This window comes from Gymnoscopelus braueri, assembly GCF_963280865.1.
Source record: "Gymnoscopelus braueri genome assembly, chromosome: 14".
Lineage (NCBI taxonomy): Eukaryota > Metazoa > Chordata > Actinopteri > Myctophiformes > Myctophidae > Gymnoscopelus > Gymnoscopelus braueri.
Genome location: NC_137619.1, coordinates 41,850,444 through 41,872,333, shown reverse-complemented (window position 1 = coordinate 41,872,333; position 21,890 = coordinate 41,850,444). Strand labels below are relative to the sequence as shown.

The window sequence follows — 21,890 nt, the reverse complement described above, 5'->3', positions numbered from 1 at the left end:
ATTTGTAACAAATGGCTGGTACAAATGGATACATGAACGCTGAGGATTTTACAGTATACTAATAATGTCAGGGGTGGCCGTAGCTGAGTGAGTAGAGGCTGTCTGGGAATGGGGGGGGGGGAGCAAGACACTGAACCCCTCAACAGCTCCCCCGGCTCGCTGAGCCATCTGAACAGCCATCTGGGTCGTTGCCAGTAAATATACTCCCCTACTGATAGAATGCAGTGTTGCCAGAGGCTGCGAGAGAAATAAGCAACCAGGTCTATGAAAACAAGCCCAAAAGAAGCAACTAGGCCACATGAGCACGTTGGACCGATATGCATTGGCTATTTGAAAATAGCAGATCTACAAGCTCACAACGCGTTGCATCGTTGTGAGCTTGTAGATCTGCTATTTAAAAAAAAAAAGTCTTGAGGAAAAAAAGTGCAAAATGTGGAACGTTTTGGAGACATTTTAACAACACAAATCTGGTACGGGGGTCCATGGCCCATGGGGGTCCATGGGGGGGGGTCCGCGGACAAACAAATTAAAATTTTTGAGAACCACTGGTTTAAACAACATTAGAAAGGAAACCCGCAAATACTAATATTTACACATGACTTTCCAGAAAAACAAGCCCAAAGTCGCTTAGAATAAGCAGACGTGGCAACGCCGACAGAGCGAGAAGACGTGCGGGGCTCTCCTACCTGCTGAGGCTCTCGCGGGGTGGTCTGCTTGACCCGTGATCTGCTGGACGCCGTGGTGGTGGTGATCTCCATGATGGAGGTGGACGTTTCCGAGCGGTTGGCCGTGGCGCTCGACTGCGGCGTGATGGAGGAGGGCCCATCCCCCACCAGCCGCACGCTGCCCTGGACCTTAATGTTGGGATCGCCCTCCACGGCCATGTTGAACACCTTCAACCCGTTATAGTAGAGGCCCGAGAGCTGGCCCTGAAAGGATCGACTCCGGTCGCGCTCCCAGCCCCCGATCTGTATAGTGGTTTGGCTGTTGAAGATTGTAAGCTGCCGCCCTGTGGGAAAACAACGTTACATATATACCAGGATGTCGAACTGCGGACTCAGCCGCTTTTACATAACAGGATAAAAAGACAGAAAGACAGATTATTTGCCCGGAGACTAATGAGACCAATAAATTACCCGTTGCTAGAAGCAAACCCCTGGTAATTTATTGCAGTTATAATGATGGGATGCCTGATAGGAAAGCAGATTCAACAAAAAAAAAAAGTATATGAGGAATAAAGAAAAAGATTTTGAAATCAAAGCGGCTTTGCTAAAAGGGACAATCAACCGATCGGAAATAAAGGAATTAAAAGATTAATATTAACTTGGACCATTTAGGGATACATGCACACAAGAGATTACACATCCAAAGATAATATACAATCCTGGATGAGTAATATAAATGAACAATTTGCCTCTAAGTCATGCAGACACCATGGAGTTGTGCTCACCAAATAATAATAGTAATCACAAAATTTCATTTGTGATTTACCTACATAAAAAAATGAACAAAAACATAACATGTAAACACAAACAAATGCATGCATAAAATAAATACATACATTAATCAATTAATATCCAAACAAACAAAAACCCACACAAACAAACAACAAAATATAAATAAATAAATAAAGCAGCCATAATAGAAGTCGCCTAAATTTGCAACATCCCTATATGGATGTTCCAGGGAGTGGTGGAACAATGCAGCACTGGTTTAGCAAGTATAAAAAGTGGTACTTCTAAAATGGCTGCATCTGTATGTCAATGAGGCAAGCAATTACTCAGCCTTTTAGCAAGAGCAACCAAGAAAAAAGCAAACTTAAAAGAAATATGATTGGGTATATGACAAAAAATATATATATTTGATGAGAACATTTTATTAAAAGGTGAAACAAAAACATAAAAGAATGATAGGGATCATTACACATTTTAAGTAGGAATACACATTAGTTGTTGAAAAACAAAGCATGCACTCAGAAGTTTGTTTTATGATGCAGTTCTTTAATCTAAATCCCTATGCATATTTACTACGTCTGTTAAAGGGACTTCAAATTCCGATGCCAATTCGTATTACACTCTATTTATCATTGCTAGCCATTTAATCAAACTGATCAAATGATCAATTCTGAAATAAGAACATACAAGTATAGTGTATGTTTCAAATAGCACTGAGAATATCAACTACTGAAGGATTAAACTTTATCTTTTACATTTCTCATTTAGACGTTTACTGGAAACACTACAATAATTTATAGTCATTTTAACAATGTTGATATTACTTCAGGAAGTCGATTTATATTTATATTTACAGTCCCTTTAACCTTGAAGTTGACAGGAAACACGTATTAAAACATCTATCAAATGAATGCATATTATTATGAAATGTATACAACATTAAATTTAACTATTCAAATCCTTTTGTTTGATTTAGTTTAACTGAACATTTATTTTTATGTTTATTATTTACAAAGTATTACTTGGTTATTAGCAAGTTATTTTATTTGAAATTTTAATCAGTCTTTTACCTTTGTCGAGTAGCCATTCATCAACTACTCGACCAAGTCGATATGGGATTCGCTGTCTAGCAATCGCCAGGCGTTCGTTATCAATGTTGCCTTTAAAGTTTAAAGAGAGATTTCATTGGTTACAATCTGTAAGGTCAAAGGTTATTCATACTTAATGCTGGATCTATACAACTGCACAAGATTTTTTAAGGTTTTAAAATTTAAAAAACAATGTTAAGTAAAACATTATTTGAACAATCTTTACTCAATCATTTTATTTTATTTTAGCCAACAAATTATTCCTATATTAATCGTAAACTGGCACGCATATATTTCATCTAGGTTAAAAAGAGTTATGTTATAAACCAAACCACAAATTTATACATTTCCATAACAGAATTCTTACCCAATGACCCAACCCATTTCTTTGGTTTTGACTGGCTTTTAAACTAGTTATGTACATTTTCAAATGTAAAATCATTTAAATGTATTGTTAAATCAACCTTTTATGGTTTAACGGAGAAAACAAGTTATCTATTACAAAATATATTACAAATGCCCAACCCCTTTATCAACAGACTAATTGTAAGGAAATAATAGGTTAATTTAAACAACAACCACCATTTCCATTACATTCAAAGCATCTGGTCATATAGTATAGAACTACGGTCACATAGCATATAAGTAAACATTGTTGCACAGTAAATACAGTAGAGATACACACATGTTAAAACAGGGCTTTGACAAAAGCTATAAGGTAGGGGAAAAATGCATGACAATTGGCTACACAATACGTAATGGTGAACTCTTCCACCTGGACGATACAGCAAGAACATGTTTTGATGGGGTCAAATTCAATGGCAAAGAATTGGTTCTACTGTAGTAAGAGCAAACCGAAGGAATTACTTAAAAAAAAGAGAGAAGGTCAGCAGCAACGTAGACTCTTAAGATTGGAGCGAGTCTTTGGCATTGATGAGGGCAATCTCCACATCACCCCTTTTTTTTTGTCAATGCCAATCTCCCTTCCAGAAAGGATTTCTTCCAGGACTAGATTCACTGTGTCTGAGAGAGCCGCTCTCTCTCTCTGGTATTGTCTTCAAAGATTGAATTCTAGTCGCCTCCATTCTCCTGGCAGATTGACAAAGTTTGTCACATCAACTATATTAATTCTGTTCTGGCAGATGAAAGACCAGGAGGTTAACAGTGATTGTGTAGAGAGGAGCGGGGAGAAGGAAATGATAGAGGGGTTATTAGGGGACGACACAGCACTGTGATGCATAGCTAGTCTGATGGAACAGAAAGAAAAGAAGGGGACAGAGAAGTGGAAGTTTAATCCCATCACACTATTAAAAAAAAAGCATCAGATAGCTCACTCTGAAGGAAGGGAACTTCCTTTAACCTTTTTAGCCAGGTTTTATATGAACTAAGGCACGTTAAATAAGTTTCAGCCCTATTTTGGACAATCTTTTGTCAAAATGATTTAATTAAAATAGCAGATCTACAAGCTCGCAGCGCGGCACCGAGTGCCGCGCTACGAGCTTGTAGATCTGCTATTTTTGAAAAATCTTGAAAATGTGTGCAAATCTTTGAATATATACATGTAAAAAAACGAACATTTGTAACTCAAATCTTTGCTTCTGGGGGGTCCCTGGAGCGAAATATTTTGAGATGGGGGTCCGCAGCCAAATGCATTTAATTTTGGGGGTCCTTGACATGAAAAAGTTTGAGAACCACTGACATAGCAACAAATATTTTTTTCAAAAAAACTGTTAGGATTTAGAATACATTTTGTAGAATCGGCCTCAGGTCTAAGTGGTTAAGGTTAGTTAAGTGGCTAATCTTGATATGGATTTTTTGTATTTGATGTGACAACTAGTACATTATATGCAAGTCTTGCTTTGGGTGCCCAAATACGACTTTTAAAATGAACGTTTTCCAATGGAATGACGTCAGAAATGAAGACGTTCAGAGGTAAGTGGAAACCAAATGATTCGTCTAAAGGTCATACAGTATTTGAGGATGACTTGTTGCTGTTTGAATGGAAGATACACATGCAGTTTTAAAGATTTATAGGGTGCAACCCAAAGGAACCCAGGCTTAAGACATGATGTCTTAGTAATGTGAGGAAAGTGAGTCAGTTCCATCGTCATCTTCAAATTATTTAGATTTAGAACGAAGGAGGCCGTTATCGGTTTGTACTGCAGACAGACACTTCACTTTAATTTACGATGAATGACAAAAATTCCCAGTGACTCAGCACCACATGGAAACAAGCATTTTCCCATCTGCACCAAAGTGCAGTAACTACGTTTTTGGACACACCGACTTATTTGTGTATCCCAAAGGTCAAATTAGCCTTTGTGATTTTAAGGGATAAACAATTACCTGAAGAACAGATGTACACTTAGTGTAATATCACTTATATGCCGATATCTCATTTGGCTGACCAGTTGAATCACTTTTAAACCCATCTTTGAGTGATTTTTACTTCACTTAGTTACTGCACTTTGGTTTTGTAGGGCAGAGTAATGGTTCAACACTGGCATGTCTTTTAAACCATTAAAGCCCTATAGCCTATACTTTGTTGCACGGCGGATAGTGAAAATAGCCAGTCTACAAGTTAAAAAAAACTTAGACTTCCTATACAAATAAAATATTTCTTGAAATAATTTTGGTTAGTTCTGAAAATCTTGGCAAATCTTTGTATTCTATGAAATAAAACCTCTACTGTACACTTTGACAGAACATGCAGGGGAAGGGGGGGGGAAAATCTTGCAAAAAAGCTCATTTTGCTGCATGAAATGGATCACTGACGGGATTCTCTTCACTGCCGTCACCTCCATTTGCCTGTCACAGGGTGGCCATGTTGATTATGTCACCTCTTCTGCCCATGAAGGAGGGCAGTGGCTGTGTTCTACCGCTCTGACAGCTCATTTGAAGATAGGTCAGCATCAAACTGGGCTCTGGAGAGCAGTAAAGCCCACGGCGGTTGGGAGGACAGCGAGGACAGACACAGAATGGCCAAGACAATAGGGGGGAAAAAGGGAGAGAGACTGAGGTCTCTTTTTGGCTTTGCACTCATTATTAATTTGCATGCTCAACAGCTCCGCAGCTGCATTGATATTTGCATGTTAGTGCGTGGGGTGGTTATCTAAAATTGGGGTATTTCAAAATCATTTTGAAATGTGTCAACATGCTGCCGGGACAAGCTGTGGGACTGCAATCTTTGCCACATGAATCCTAACGTCACAATTCTGAGGCAAAACATTCTGCAAAAGAATAGCCGATCTACCAGCTGTGAGTGAGCTTGTAGATCAGCCGTTTTCGGCGAAAATATTTGGTGTAGAGGGAAAATAAAGGAGCGGACCAAGTGCAGAGCCCTGGGGGACCAGTGTTGATTTTTTATTTAGTTTTAGGTATTTGTGTGACGCGTTGTGAGCTTGTAGATCTGCTATTTTCAGAGCACAACACCCGAGCGCGACCAAACATCAAATGACTAGTCTTTTAGTTCTACAGGATCTCTTCTCTACTAGCCCCTCACTAACATTTCAGTCTAGTTTTTATTTGTTGACGAAATTGATATATAATAATATAATATAATAATATTATTGAATAATATACTTAGTCATAGTTTTAGTCATCGTGGCTTAGTTTTTATCTAGTTTTCGTCGGTGAAAAAAGGTAGTCGACGAACATTTTTCGTCATAGTTTTAGTCGACAAAATCAACACTGTGGGGGACCACTGGTCAACAAAGTACAGTACAGTATATGGTTTGAGTGGACTGGGCAGCTTGTTAAAAGGAGGTGTCAGGTCCAATGTACTGACAGTCACACAGATGGACAGACCATCGGATAGAGACAGACAGTGAGACACGTACACACGCACACAGACCTGGTGCCTAGTGCAGACATGGACAATAGTGGGTTGACTGTACTGTACACTCCTGCAGAGGCACTGAATGAATAAATGCAGACCAGTGGTTTTCAACCTTTCTCATGCCAAGGACCCCTAAAATTGATATTCATTTGGCCACGGACCACCATCTGAAAATGTTTTGTGCCAGGGACCACCCCAGAAGCAAAGATTTGAGTAAAAAAATGTTCGCTTTAAAACATACATATTCAAAGATATGCACACATTTATTTATTTTTTCAAAAATAGCAGATCTACAAGCTCATAGCGCGGCACTCGGTGCCGCGCTATGAGCTTGTATATCTGCTATTTTTTAATAGCCAAAGCTAAGTGGTTAAAAATGATTGTGCGGCTATGTTGACTAATTTAGCTGGGGACCCCCTGGTACCCGGCCCCCCCCCCCCACACCAAGGACCACTGGTGGTCCCCGGAACACTGGTTGAGAACCACTGATGTAGACAATCACCCTCGGCCTATAAACCAACGTTTTTCATCACGGTCATAATGCTACAAACACGCTTCGGCGTGCTATTGTGTAAAAAAGGCTATAATTCAAAAACAGGAGCTCGGGCAGCTATTTATCTTTTTTTAGCTATGGATCCTACGCTCTTCTCGCCTATTTTTATGGCCACGCAGGTTAATTAAGTGTGGATATAATCGGGGGCCTGATCGTGTATTGATCCCCCGCCGAGGAGCGTTAGAGTGTTAAACAATGCTATCCCCTGGGAACCTGAATGCGGCTATAGGACCCCATTCATTCCGACGCCTGATGTGAGCCGAGCCGGTGGCCACCGGTTGGTACGGGACAGGGGGCTGGCTGGCTTATCTCCTCTGCCAGACAGCGGCCATTCAGCTGAGCCTGGCTGTCCTGTCCCTACCGACCCTGGCTTGCCCTCGCTCCTTGTTTTATTTTTGGTTAATAAAGTGGTCCGATAAGGCAAAGGAGCTTTATCTCATTACAAGCCCTCGGACACTCACATTCCACATTAAACGAACAAATATGCAAACGTTCCACCGTCGACGCGGCTGGAGAGAATTGGGGAGGACGGACCGAGACGAATATTGCCATTATTTTGTATTATTCGCTGCACTCTTTCATCTTCTACTTTGGCAGTGGCAACCGCTGCGCCGTTTTTTGTTATTAAAAAAAAAAAATTGGCACGCCTGCTCACTGATGGCTGCTCAACTGACTAAATCGGCTCATGGACAGAATTAAGTGGAAAGCGGTGTGGTTATAATAATACCGTGGCGTATATACGGCCATGGCTAAAAAGAGCTCAAACTAAAACCTCTCTCCATAGCTCAGAAATCATACTACTATAACTGCAAGGTGGGAGACGAAAAAAGAAAGAAAAAAATGTCCGGTCCAAACCATTTGCGTGGTGCTGGCAGTGGTGGAAAAAAGTACTCGAATGTTTTACTTAAGTAAAAGTATCAATACTGCAATGTAGAAATACTCTGTTACAAGAAAAAGTCCGGAATTCAGAATTTATTGAGTAAATAATATTGGTATCAAAATGTACCAAAAGTACCAAAAGTAAAAGTACTCAGTATGCAGTCCCGTTTCACAAGCTATCATATGTCTAAAATGTATTTAAAGAAATTGAAAATAGCAGATCTACAGGCTCACAACGCGTCGCGATGCGACGCGTTGTGAGCCTAGGTATAAAATTGGGCTAAAGTGGTTAATTGATGTTTTATATAGGCCTATAAGTACAGTGCTTGAGTACATGTACTTAGTTACTTTACACCACTGCTCCTGCAAGGTGGGAGACGGGAAAAAAAACCTGTCAGGTCCAAACCATTTGCGTGGTGCTGGTGGGGGTGGGGGGAAGGGCTGAAAAAATAACAGTGAAAAAAAAAAGATAGAATGTGGAGAAGGAGCAGGTCCACACAGAGCTGAGGGGAGTGGAGTGAGCAGAGATAGAGCTCTGTAAGTGCATCACGCTCTGATAACAGTAACGTTAGCAGAACAAGGCCAGGGCCTCCTCCATTATCTTGGTGTGCAGCGTTAGTCATTCATTGGGCGATCCGGCTAGTGTACCGCACTGCACCCCCTACGGGCCTACAGCAGCATCATTGTGATGGTATTACTTCCATGGCCTGGACTCAGAGGAGAAGGGGCTGATTTTTTTTTTGTAGCTGTCCAGCCCTTTTGTGTTGGAATAAAAGGAAAAGGACGAGAGAGGGGGAAAAAAGAGAAGGAGAGAGGGAGAGAGAGGGGGAGAACTGGTGGCTACTACAATAAAGGGAAAGCTACTCCGGAGCCTGTGCTCTGCGTTTGAGATTCTTATAATTGGACTAAGGACTTCTAATAGCCCATAAGTATGCAGTATGTGACTTTTTAATGAGATTACCAGGGCAGAATAGTAGGAGCTGGTGGGGTAATTATTCCCATGCTTTTGACAATTGATAGCCCCCCCCCCCTCCCATATAATCTCCTCGACTCCATCTAACTGAACTCCACGGCCATCGTTCTTATCCTTGCCGTCTACTCGTATTATGATCACTGTTGATCTGTGAGTGGTCTATGAGAGGCTGAGGGCTGCTATTATGACTGGGTTAGAAGGCATTCATGGAGCCTAATCAAACTACAGATGAGCACAGAGAATAATGGCTTTGTGTGCTTCGGGGGTTGGAGGGAGGAACCTCTCAGTAATTGTGATCGGAGGTACAGTAATTAGTGTTCAGTCAGCCTAATAGGAGAGAGTCAAGACTTGGGCTTTGTCAGTAAAACGCTTTTGGTGGGTACGGGATTAGATTTTGTCTGTTTGTTCCTACGAGCATTGATGACGCTGCAGTATGCTTATCACTTATAGCGTTTTTCCCCCTCCTTTCCTTTGAGTAATTGATGTTATTTGATGCTCATAACTAGAGGAGGAAATATGCAATGATTTTGCACTGACTCACGCGGATGTTCATTAAACATTTTCAAATCTTTGTCATTGGCAATATTTATGGGGGTTGTCTTTTTCTGACTAACAGAAAATGGTCATGACATATTTGCGTTCTGTGAAAATGTATGCTTCAGAATTGACAATATAATTCACATGCTTAATTTAGATGGAAATGCACTTTTTTTTGTTTTCAATATTTAGTCAAAAGCTTGAAAATGTACAGTTAGGATGCGGTCACAACGAACTTCGATTCTGCCTATGTAGCGGATTCTGCCAAAGCTTTTCAACGGGTTTGTTGCTCCATTCCCATTGAAAAGCATTGGCAGAATCCGCCGCATAGGCAAAACTTGCGTTCGGCGTGACCACAGCCTAATACATTAGTTCCTAATGGCTTGAAGGTATACCGTTTTCTACTTGTGAAATATATTAGGTGATATTTTCCCTTGCCCAGCCAGTGGAATTACCAATTACCCATCATAAGGCTGGAAATATATTCTAGAATCTTGACCTCTAGAGAATGTTAACTTCCTTTAAAGCTTTCAAATCCTCTGCTCACATTTCTTGAGGGGATGATTTGGAATTTTAAAAAGCATAGAGTATGTTATTTATCTTCAACCGTTCAGCATGTTCAAAGAGTAATGCTAGTGGTGTTTTAGTTTTTGAAAAATTGGCTGCAGCCATCTGTTGGCATTTGTAAGCAATCCTCGTGCCAGACAATGAAAAGACAATTATTTTTTTCTTAGAATCAAATCCAAATCCTTCCCAAAGATTTTGCATTTCTTATTCTTACTCTTTATGGCGTATCGTGCATGAGTTGCAAGACTGTTAAGTGTTGTGATTATCATTTTTTAGCATTGAGATGTGACAGGTGTTAGTTCAGGACTGAGGCAAAATCCTGCTTTAAGTAGGTCAATGATAAGACTAAATTGTCCCAATTACCATTAGTGTCACAGTTTTTTAATTGAGAATGGATCCAAAATGTAAGCCTTAAAACTGTTAAGTAATTTCCAGTGGTGGAAAGTAACTAAGTACATTTACTCAAGTACCGTACTTAAGTACACTTTGGAGGTACTTTTACTTTACTGGAGTATTTCCGATTTTCAATACTTTTACTTCTACTTCTACAATTATTTGACAACTTTAGTTAGTTACTTTGTAGATTTTGATAATTAAAAATCATTACCCACTTCACATTTCGGCCATTTGAAAATAGCAGATCTACGAGCTCACAACGCGTCGCATCGCGACGCGTTGTGAGCTTGTAGATCTGCTATTTTCAAAAGATTTTTATACATTTAAAAACAACATTTTGATACCAATACGTTGGACTTCTACTTAATTACATTTTTTTTTACATTACATTACATTTTTTTTTTTTTTTTTTTTGTATTTCGGTTACAAGTAATATTATTGTCGCAGTATTGATACTTTTACTTAAAAATGTGAGTACTTTTTTCCACCACTGGTTATTTCCATCCATGGAGGTTCTTCCTACAACTTGCGAGAAGCACACCTGAATGTGTGTTTGGGAGGACTGAGGGTGTCTGTTGCATGCAGACAAGCTCTGGGAGAGGCTTTGCAGACAAGCTGCATCCATGCATTTAGCCCGGCGGTGCATTCTGGCATGTCCATGACATGTCAAAAGACATTAGCTTCCCTTTTCTACCCGAGGCGAGCGGTGGGGATTGAATCCTAAGCCATAAAATGTTCTTCCATTCAGATGAATGCACTGGTCATGGCTTAAAAAACGTCACCTAACGTTACTCAAACGGGGACAGACATGTTGAACTTATCATCCGTTTAACCTGTGACCCAGTCATTCACAGCTGTGGTTCTCAACCTGGGACCCGTGTGTCCCCTTTGGGACGGGCGTTAAAGGTCACAGGAGGAACAAAGCCTCGTCTGTTTTGAGGTATAAACGAAAATAATAATTTAAAATATATCTAAATACTTAAAAAATATGTGTTGTCTTAAAGTACTACAATGCAGGTCCACAAATAACGATTTTTAGCAGCCTCTGCTGGTCATTACCGTCACTGCAGGCCGTTCGTTTATTACTGCGTTACCCAGAATTCCATTTGTTTTCACCGGAAGACGGAAGCGTTTCAAAAAGCGCTTTTAATTGTTTTATACTATCTGTGGATCGTTTCTCTTAGCCAGTGGAGCTTTAGTTACCGTGAGCTGTGTTTTCTTTTTCTGTTGTTTTTCGATCTTCAAATCCTACAATCTCTTAAAAACAGCGTGAGATTCCTTTTTGTTATTAGCGCGGTAGTTCCTGGCCAAACAGGAAACCGGTGCGGTTGTTCCTGGCCAAACAGGAAACCGGTGCATTTCCTTTTCCGTTTTCTGGGCCGGATGGCGTCATTTTCGCGGGAACTTTTCAATAGAAATTATAATAGAAAAGGCTTTCGGGGGTGAAATTCATGGAGTGGGTGTTGTGAAACATTTGCCACTCACAAATTATATACAATTTAACTTTAGTTTTGTTGAAAAAGTTACCTAGTATTACTTTAATGAAAAATATTACACCTTGTGGCTGTGAGCAGATATCCAGTGTTCAACCACTGTCAAATGCAATATCATTCCAACATGTCATACACAGTCAAATCCTCAGTGTTAATTCACCCATTTGTAAGTCTGACTTTGTACAAATCTAACCAAATTATTTAAAACAAGTTAACGCTTAGGATTTCACTGTGCGGTATCGGTTATCCTGTAGTGCATTGATTCTCAAAGTGGGGTCCGGGGACCCCCAGGGGTCCTTGAGAGTTCCAGGGGGTCCCCAGTTAAATGATGGATAGGAACCAAATGGACCCTTATGGGTCTGTAACTCTGAGAGTGTACAAATGGAACCAAATGGACCCTAACGGGTCCATATGGTTCCATTTGTACACTCTCAGAGTTAAATTAACATTGATTTTACAATATCAATTGGGGTCTCAGAGATAGAAATGCCATTACATGGGCGTCCGTAGGCCTAATGCATTTCAAACTGGGGGTCCTTGAAATTAAAATCGTCTCTTATGGGTGTCCCTGCATGACATATCTTTTCAAATGGGGGTCCGTGGGCTAATAAGTGTGAAGTTGGGGGTCCTTGACATGAAAAAGTTTGAGAACCACTGCTGTAGTGTAACAATATCCTAGCTAACGCCCACACGTGGCATCATCATGCAGTACAGTTATAAAGTTGTCAAATTTCAACATGTCTGAGAAACGTGTGTGCAGGTGTAGGGGGGTGTTGGTTCACCATTTCAAACTGTGACATAACACATAACATAGCAGATCTAACATAACACAACAGTTTTCTGAAGAAAAAAAAACTTATATTACTATATCAGTGGTTCTCAAACTTTTTCATGTCAAGGACCCCCAAAATTATTTGTATTTGGCGGCGGACCCCCATCTCAAAATATTTAGTTCCAGGGACCCCCCCAGAAGCAAAGATTTGAGTTAAAAATGTTCGCTTTAAAAATATATATATTCAAAGATTTGCACACATTTTCTCAATTTTTCAAAAATAGCAGATCTACAAGCTCATAGTGTGGCACTCGGTGCCGCGCTAATTTTTAATAGCCAAAGTGTAAAATAATGATTTTTTTAATCTCAAATCAAAAAATGACACAGATGCTTCTCCCAGTCTTAAAGGGTAAATTGAGCTCCAAAATGTAAAAAATGTAACCAAATGGACCCGTCATAGCTTTTGTCAAAACCTTTAAACATTTCAGATGTTAATGAACCCAAAGCTGTGGCAGAAAAAAACACTTTTCAAGTTCACAGCTGTCCAACTAGCAGTGACAAGGTGACATTATTTAAACACACATAATACTGTACACAGGGCCAGTGTTACTGAGCTTTTTCCTGTATCTCCAGTGTAAGGCCATCACTTTACATTCACCCGTTGTTGTTGTTGTTGTTGCGTTCAACATTGCCCTTTCAGAAAGATGTTCACTGACTTACCTCATAGTTAAAAATCCCTCTGAGTTTGATCTACAATACAACATGCTTTGATGTACAGCACACACAGTATGTTACGTATCGCTGCAATATGTTATGTAATGTGTTATGTATCGCTACAGTCAGTGGTGGAAAAAGTACTCACATTTTGTACTTAAGTAAAAGTATCATTACTGCGTACTCTGTTACAAGTAAAAGTCTCGAATTCAAAACTTTACTTGAGTAAAAGTGCAAAAGTATTGGTATCAAAATGTACCTAAAGTAGCAAAAGTAAAAGTACTAAATGTTTGAAAATAGCCGATCTACAAGCTCACAACGTGTCACATCGCGACGCGTTGTGAGCTTGTAGATCGGCTATTTTCAAATAGCCTATAAAATAGGACTTCAAGTTCTTAATGTATGTTTTACAATGTAAAAATGTATATCTGCAAAGTAACTCGTAACTGAAGTTTTCAAACAATTGTAGTGGAGTAAAAGTACAATATTTGCCTCTGAGATGTAGTGAAGTAGAAGTAAAAGTAGTAGTTGGAAATTGGTAAAGTACAAATACCTTAAGATTTTACTTAAGTACAGTACTTGAGTACATGCACTTAGTTACTTTCCACCACTGGTGTCATGTATCACTATGTGTTTTGTTTTTCATGCATCTGTATGTTACACTACAGTATGTATCACTACAGTATGTAATACGTTACCATCTCAACCATATCCTACAACAATTTCTTTCTTTGCACAAGTCACAAGCAGTAAATTAATGCAAAACAGTAAAAGTTTGTGTCTCATACAGCATATAAAAGAGCGATGCAATCATTATATATAATGCAAATTGTCAGAAGGAAAATAAGTGTAAATGTCAAAATGTCAAATGCACTTTAAGTTTAACAATTCTAATCGAGCCAGTGAAAAGCATCGGTGTCAACACAGTTTACAGTCACAACAAGAAACAACTCATACGTGTATTTAACTCCTAAATGATGCTTATTGTGTTCTCAAGTGACAGATTTACTGAAGGTTTGCAAAATCATTATAGCCATTCATTGAACAAGCGATTGAGCTGACAAACAATCTGTGAAATATTCACATTGGCACATTATTACTTGCCACCATAAAACAGCAAATTGAAACGACCATTTTACAGAAACGGTGCATTGATTTGAAGTTACTATCAAATGAATGGCCAATGAACTTGAACCAGCAGCAATTGTAAACAATAAAATCCTCAGTGATAATTTATCTTTGAAATCTGCTGGATTTTACAGTGTAGTACTGTAAAAATGCATGTCATTTATATCTAACCAGTATTTGTAAGGACGCGAACACAGCGTGAAAGCCATCTGACTCAATGGGAGCCACAATGTAGGCTAACCACAGTATTTAAAAAAGCTTTTCAAACTTTCAACAATGACAGTGAACGTCCCAACACATTATGAACTTACGCCCCCTTTTTTCTGGATACCAAATGTTACACTAGACTGGTTTATTAGTTAGTCTACACCACAACATTAACCAGCCAACAACTGACTGGACAATGTGTCCAAGGGATTTGGCTTGTTACCTAGCAACATGAGAGAATTCAGATGAAACCTTCAACAGTAATGTACTATGTCACCTAGAATAGTCAAGTCTTTGGGTTAATGTAAAGAGATAGACATAGATATGGAAAAACCTCAATAAAACTGGTATTGTCTTTGTAAAAGAAGGCTAATAAAAGCATTCACATGGCAGGCAAAAACATATCCAACTTCCTAAACAGGTTAAGAGCAGTTAAACCATTGCTTGATAGGCGTGGCCACGTAAATACATTTAAATGGTGGCAGAGAGCATCATGGGTAAGAGCGGGTCACTCACCTGTGGGGTAGCGCTCAATGACTGGTAGGTCATCCAACTGCAGAGTGGCATTACCCCCACTCCGCGTAAACTTCACTATATGGTACTTTCCGTCATTTACAAACTTTGACGTCTCCTCAATATTAATGTCGTCTGTTCCGACATTAAACACCACCGCAATGTTTCCCTTTTCCTGTGGAGAGGAGAGGAGAGGAGAGGAGAGGAGAGGAGAGGAGAGGAGAGGAGATTTAATGATCAAACATAATCATGTTCATAATATTTGTAAACAATGATGGCATTTGAATGCACGTCGCAGCATCCCCTTTGCAAATAAACAAAATAAATACATGTCTATGTGCGAGGACATGCTGTATATTTGCTTTATCTTGGTTTGCAATATTTAAGAAGTTACCATATTGTGGATTTATAGAAAATATGTTTTATTCTGTATACCAATAAGAGGAGAGTAGAGATGTACTGCACTTTCATGTTTTGTTTGTTTTGGATGAGAAGTGTATTTATTTATTTATCCATCTAATCCTAAGACCTACTGTCTAGTAAATGCAAACAATTCTGAAATCTCCTTATTACATTTTTATCACTGACTTGAGATATGCTACAGCATGAAAATGTAAATACGTACATTCTAATGCTGAATACTAATCTGAACGCTAATCAACATAAATGATTTTTTCTTTTTTAATCTTTCATAATGACATAATTTCATTAATTACACCACAGGCAATGAAAAGTGGATAACAAGTCAATATAAAGGTGTTTACTCTTTGAAGAACAGCAGCAGACTAAGTAGAGATATTAAAATAATTGACATCATCACTTCAATTAGTTGCTCACTTAGTTGCTCTCTCTAGGTCGTCCTCAGACGAGACAAAATCACTTGCAATCACTTTAAAGGGATAGTTCACCCCCAAAATGATTGTTTTCCTATCAATTACACACCCCATGGAAACTTGAATTCATGGCGATTTTTTGTTTTTTGTCGCATAGCCATAGCCAAGACAATAATTTGATGACCGGTGGCGGCTCCGGTAGGAGACTCTAAGTGTCAACTTTGAGTCTCCTACCGGAGACATTAGCATCTTTCGGCTAGGCGTCAACTATTGTCTTAGGAATTCCAGGCTTCATGGGGTGTGTAATTGATAGACAATAAGATTGTTTTTGGGTGAACGATCCATTTAATGTACAGAATATTATGTCTTCTGTTAACAACTGTATGTTTGGCGAACAAAGAAACGTGAAAACATTTAGCAAATTCATGGCGAACAAAATACATAACTTTAACGCAACTTTATCTCCCCAATGTGAGCCTGATGGCACTTTTATTGTTTCCTTTTGTGGACTGAGGTGTTTTTTTCCCCCCCGATTTGAACCAACACGTTTAGATAATGAAAAGAACCATCTGGGCACTTCTACTTGGCTCAGAGCCCATTTTACACATGAAAAACAATGGCTCATCTTCACTTTGACCAACATACACCCGCTTCAAAGTCTGCTGAGAAGATATTATTGTATCTGAGCAGATAGTGTGAGTGCATAATTCAATCACAACGAGCTACGGCTACAGTATCATTACAGAGACAGCTCGAACCAGCAGAACCCCACTAACATAAACTATGGAGAGGAAATAATGAGGGAAAGTTCTGACAGGAGGTTTGAACCCATTAAAGCGTTAAGCTTAATTTACTGTATGCTCCATCGCGCCAGTCACTTTTGTGAAAACAACAACCAATCTATTGTACAAGCTTGCGACACGTTAACTTGTAGATCAGTTATTTTTTGGGGAAGCAACACTGTCGTGCTCATAGACAGTAAAAAGGATGGACAAAGCTACACCCATAGACTCCACAGACCGTAAATGAAGCCTATTTTTCAGCAATTTCAAATCCGCCATCTTTCTAAATCCGGTCCGAAGAATGTACACGGAAATGAATGCTATTGGTTGGGACCAGAGCGGGGGTGGGGAATGTAGCTTGTCAATCAAATCATCACAAGGTAGCCACGCCCCTCCTACAGCATACCCTACTTTATCATCAATTTTAAAAATAAATGGGACCATGATTTACCAAAACGCATATCATGGTGATTGAAAGAAGACTTTAAACTAGCGACTGGAAGCATATAGTACGTATGACAATGTTCATTATGGTAATAAAATCAAGTGTTAAGTTTGGCTAAAACCCATCCGCTTGAATGGTGCGTAATTCTTTCTGACACCAGCAGGGGTGAAAAAGTGAGACTACAAGGCCATGTCACTTCCTATACGGCCTCAATTTACAACTCAGAAGCTGGCCCCTTGGTCGTACTGTGGAGTATAAAATTAAGCTATAGCTTCCGCAGATTTGACAGTAATGGGGGTATCTCCTCCTAATAAAGTCTCGTTATACTGTACGGCACATAATCGAAGTCCCTGAAACCGTACAGTTCCGATCCAGCTGGGATGAGCACATATGTTGGCACAATCCCGCGCTCTTTATAAACTGCAGTTAAAAGAGCATCTGGTTGGAGGTTCAACCTTGAGGCGCAGCGTTCTGCATGTCATTATCCAGTCAGCAGAGACGTACTACACTGTCACACGCACACACGCCCCGACACACACACACACACCCCCACACACACACACACACACACACACACACACACACACACACACACACACACAGGTGAGTAGTGATTACTTGAGTATTTCCAGTTGTCAGTACTTTCACTTCTACTCCACTACATATCAGAGGCACTATTGTACTTTTACTCCACTACAATTATTTGACAACTTTAGTTACTAGTTTCTTTTCAGATATAAATTATTACATTATAAAACATACATTAACCACTTTAGCCCTGTTTTATACCTAGGCTATTTGAAAATAGCCGATCTACAAGCTCACAACACGTCGCATCGCGACACGTTGTGAGCTTGTACTTTTGGTACTTAAAGCATATTTTGATGCCAATACTTTTGTACTTTTACTCAAGTAAATTTGAACACAGGCCTTTTACTTGTAACAGAGTATTTCTACATTGCAGTATTGATACTTTTACTTAAGTAAAACATGCAAGTACTTTTTCCACCACTGCGCGCACGCACGCACACACACACACACGCACACACACACACTCTTTTATAACCTTAAGCTGACAGTAAACCAAGCTGAAGATGGACAGCAGGGGGGGGTCCGAGCGTTAGGGTAGTCCTGTCTGCTTGGTGTGTGTTTTCAGGCTGCAGTCGGGCCTCACAGAAAGAAAAAGAAAAAACACACTAAACGGGTGGGTGTTTACTGTTTGTTGTAGTGTCAATTTTGAGCCGATGGGCGTACAGTTTGAGCAGGAGAAGGTGTGAGAAGGGGCGGTGGCATTCTCCTCACGGAGAACTTTATCATCCGTGCCGTTGTTTGTACAAATGAGGAGGTGACCCCCGCTGTCGGCTTCGTCAATGTTGGCTTTAAAGACACAAACTGTCTCTCTATCCTCCCTCTCTTCCTTTCTCTCATACACATAAACAAGCTCTCTCTATTCCCCAAACACACAAACTCCAGCTCTCTCTCTCTATTCCCCAAACACACAAACTCCAGCTCTCTCTCTCTCTCACACACACACACACACACACACACACACACACACACACACACACACACACACACACACACACACACACACACACACACACACACACACACACACACACACACACACACACACACACACACACACACACACACACACACACCCTCCTCAACCCTCTCATGCATCAGAATGAACACAGAGTGAGTCTCCAGAGCCAGAAGCTGTACAGCGCAATTAAAACCATTTGTAACGTGTCACACCATGTTACCAAAACTAGGCCAATTGTATGCTTTGGATAAAACGTAATTTTAGGACAGATTATATAATCTGATATGATTACAACCACAAACGCAATTCTGCTTACTCCCGGTAGGCATGGAACAGTCATCCACACCCCGGCCGCCATAAAGCCAGTGGAGCTAGTGTGCTGTATACTCTATAGCAGGGGTTTTTCCCACACTTTTTCAGCTCGAGACCCAAAGGAGAAATTTGGTGTCTACCCCCGGGACTGAAACGTACTAAAATACATAATGAATTAAAGCTGCACTATGTAACTTTCCTGTTCTACACCGGATTTTAGCCAATCAGGAGAGACCCGTTTATCAGCTTCACTTTTATAGTGTTCCAGTTCCAATTGTGTCTCCTCATTTCTTTCTGTCATCACCTCCAATTTCACTTGTTTAATCTATATCCTGTCTGAGCTCTCTATCCTGATTGGATACAATTGGTATCCTGACCTGAAAATGCATTTTCTGTTTAATAAAGAGCTGGAGAGATATGGAGACTCCTGTTACTGAACAAACACTCTATAGCAATGAGTGCTATCAGAATATAGAGCTATTCAAGACTTATTTTAAACAAAGAAAATCTCTTACCCTACCTTTAATACCGCTTTAATCACTTAAACCCTACTTTAAAAGATAGTGAACGTAGCCAATCTACAAGCTCGCAACACTACTCAAGACCCATAAAAACGGTTATGCGACCCATTTTGAGTCCCTATACGTTTTGGGAACCAAACTATAATCATGTGTTACTTTAAGTCTCCAGAAGAGCCTGAGACTATCCCGGGGAAGGGCAAGGATGAGTGGATGACCTGTGGGTCTTGGTGAAGTGGTGAATCCTGTATTAAGGACTATAATCTGCTTCAAAGGGAAGGGTGGCAGCTAGGGGGCTCAGTGACTCAGCAGGGGTCTAAACACAAAGACAGCAGCTTTCATTGCATTGTCCTGAAACACCTCGTCTTTGCTCAGAGTCATTTGCTGTTATCACACTGCAAAATCCTGTGTTCATTTAAATCAGAGAGCGTACAAAATGTATGCTCTCAGAGTTACTATTGGATGAATTAACACCAATGATTTTACTGCGTAATTACCCTTTTTCTTCAGATAATAGAGAGTGATTGCAGCACAAATGCATGTAATTTTCCCATGATGTACACAAAGACATCAATTGACTATTTAAAAAAAAAACACTTTCAAAGCCCATTTCATGCACAGGAATAAAGTATTTAAAATAGCTTTCATCGTCTTTTGTAAAAGTGTGCCTTCTTTCAAGGACTATGCATCAATAAAACCTGACTAAATTCATAACCTCATAGTGCTAATACTACCCCTTGAAAAAGAGGGGGAAAAACAGCTTTAGTATAAGAGACCCAACCAATTAAAAACCCTGCTTTTAATAGCCTCCTTCAATTGACTTTTAATGTTCCCCATGGTCCGGTTAATAAATTCACAGCATTTTGTCACAACTTGCCAGCTCAATTTCCATAATAATACATAACATCCCACATCGCTTGTCTTGAAAGAGATCTCGAGAGGTGGATGAAAGGGCGAAAGTCAAGACGCTCGTCAATCAGTGGTATAGGAGTTGCCGGGTAGAGATTTTATAGTTAATGTTGGTATTCTTTGAGGCCATGGTCATAGCCAACACTGAGCTGGATAACTTTACTGTATACCTTTAATCTTAATCCTCTCCTTGTCCACAGTTTTCTTAATACTTCTCAAGTACTCTACAAAGAGTGGAGGGGGAACAAATTGAGCCGTAATGGGCGATTTTTTTTCACTCTCAGTGTGAAATTAACACCGGATTTCACTGTGTAGTTTCTCTGGTACACAAGCAATAAGAAGAGGCTAATCCAGGAGCTCTAGGCTTAAATCAGAGAGTGACTGATGGTTGCTACTAGGGCCTCTCTTACTCAAACCCAGTCCATCACGCAACGTCCAAACTTCATGCTGAACTTTTATGTCTGATTTATACTTCTTGTCATGCATTAAAAATAGCCGATCTACAAGCTCTTATTATTTTTTTGCTTACATTTTATCCCACGATTTTGTAACCCATTTTTCACCCAGTGCCAATGCCTAAGCTTGTAATCCTGGGCGCTATTCTCCCTCTGTGTAACGCCCGGGATTCGAACCCCGGTCTCCCGCGTGGATAGCCAACATCTTAACCGCTAAGCCAAAGGGAATGAGGCTGAGGTTTTGTGAACCATTCTGTTACACTCACCCCCCTTTTTGCAGCGTGATATGTTGTGAGTTTGTAGACTGGCAAACACCGACACACAACTAAGAAAAAAATTGGCTTTAGCCTGATTTATATGTGTACGGTAAAGATTTTTTCAAAAAAGCACACACACACACACACACACACACACACACACACACACACACACACACACACACACACACACACACACACACACACACACACACACACACACACACACACACACACAGAGCATCCTGAGAACCCAGCCCTCCCTGACACTCTGCACGCTGCCTTGATTAATTGTTCATCAAGCTGAAATGGGGTTTAATTAACTGATGAAGTTGATCCACCATGCACCTCTAAGAGAAGCAGAACAGTTCCATAAAGCCTGTATAAACATCTTATCAAAATACCAGATCTACAAGAGCTTGTAGATCGGCTATTTTCAAATGGCCGAAATGTATATAGGGCTGAAGTGGTTAATGTATGTTTTGTAATAATAATCAAAAACAAAAAAGTAACTAGTAACTAAAGTCTTCAACTATAGTAATTGTAGTGGAGTAAAAGTACAATATTTGGATCCGAGATGTAGTGGAGTAGAGGGAAAAGTATTGAAAATTGGAAATACTCCAGTAAACTACAAACACCTTGAAATTGTACTTAAGTAACAGTACTTAACCCATTAAGACCTGAAGCCGATTCTACAAATGTCTTCTGAATCCCAATA

General features: G+C 39.8%; 1 protein-coding gene across 1 annotated transcript in view; it reads right to left on the bottom strand.

The window, feature by feature from the left end:
- The window catches only part of LOC308100128 (neurexin-1a-like), a gene marked incomplete at both ends in the record, with an annotated part of 542,450 nt that overhangs the window by 86,630 nt on the left and 433,930 nt on the right, over positions 1 to 21,890 (bottom strand). The window contains 3 exon segments of the mRNA XM_080449034.1: positions 687 to 1,009; positions 2,525 to 2,614; positions 15,116 to 15,287. Coding sequence (XP_080305160.1) covers positions 687 to 1,009; positions 2,525 to 2,614; positions 15,116 to 15,287 — 585 coding nt within the window.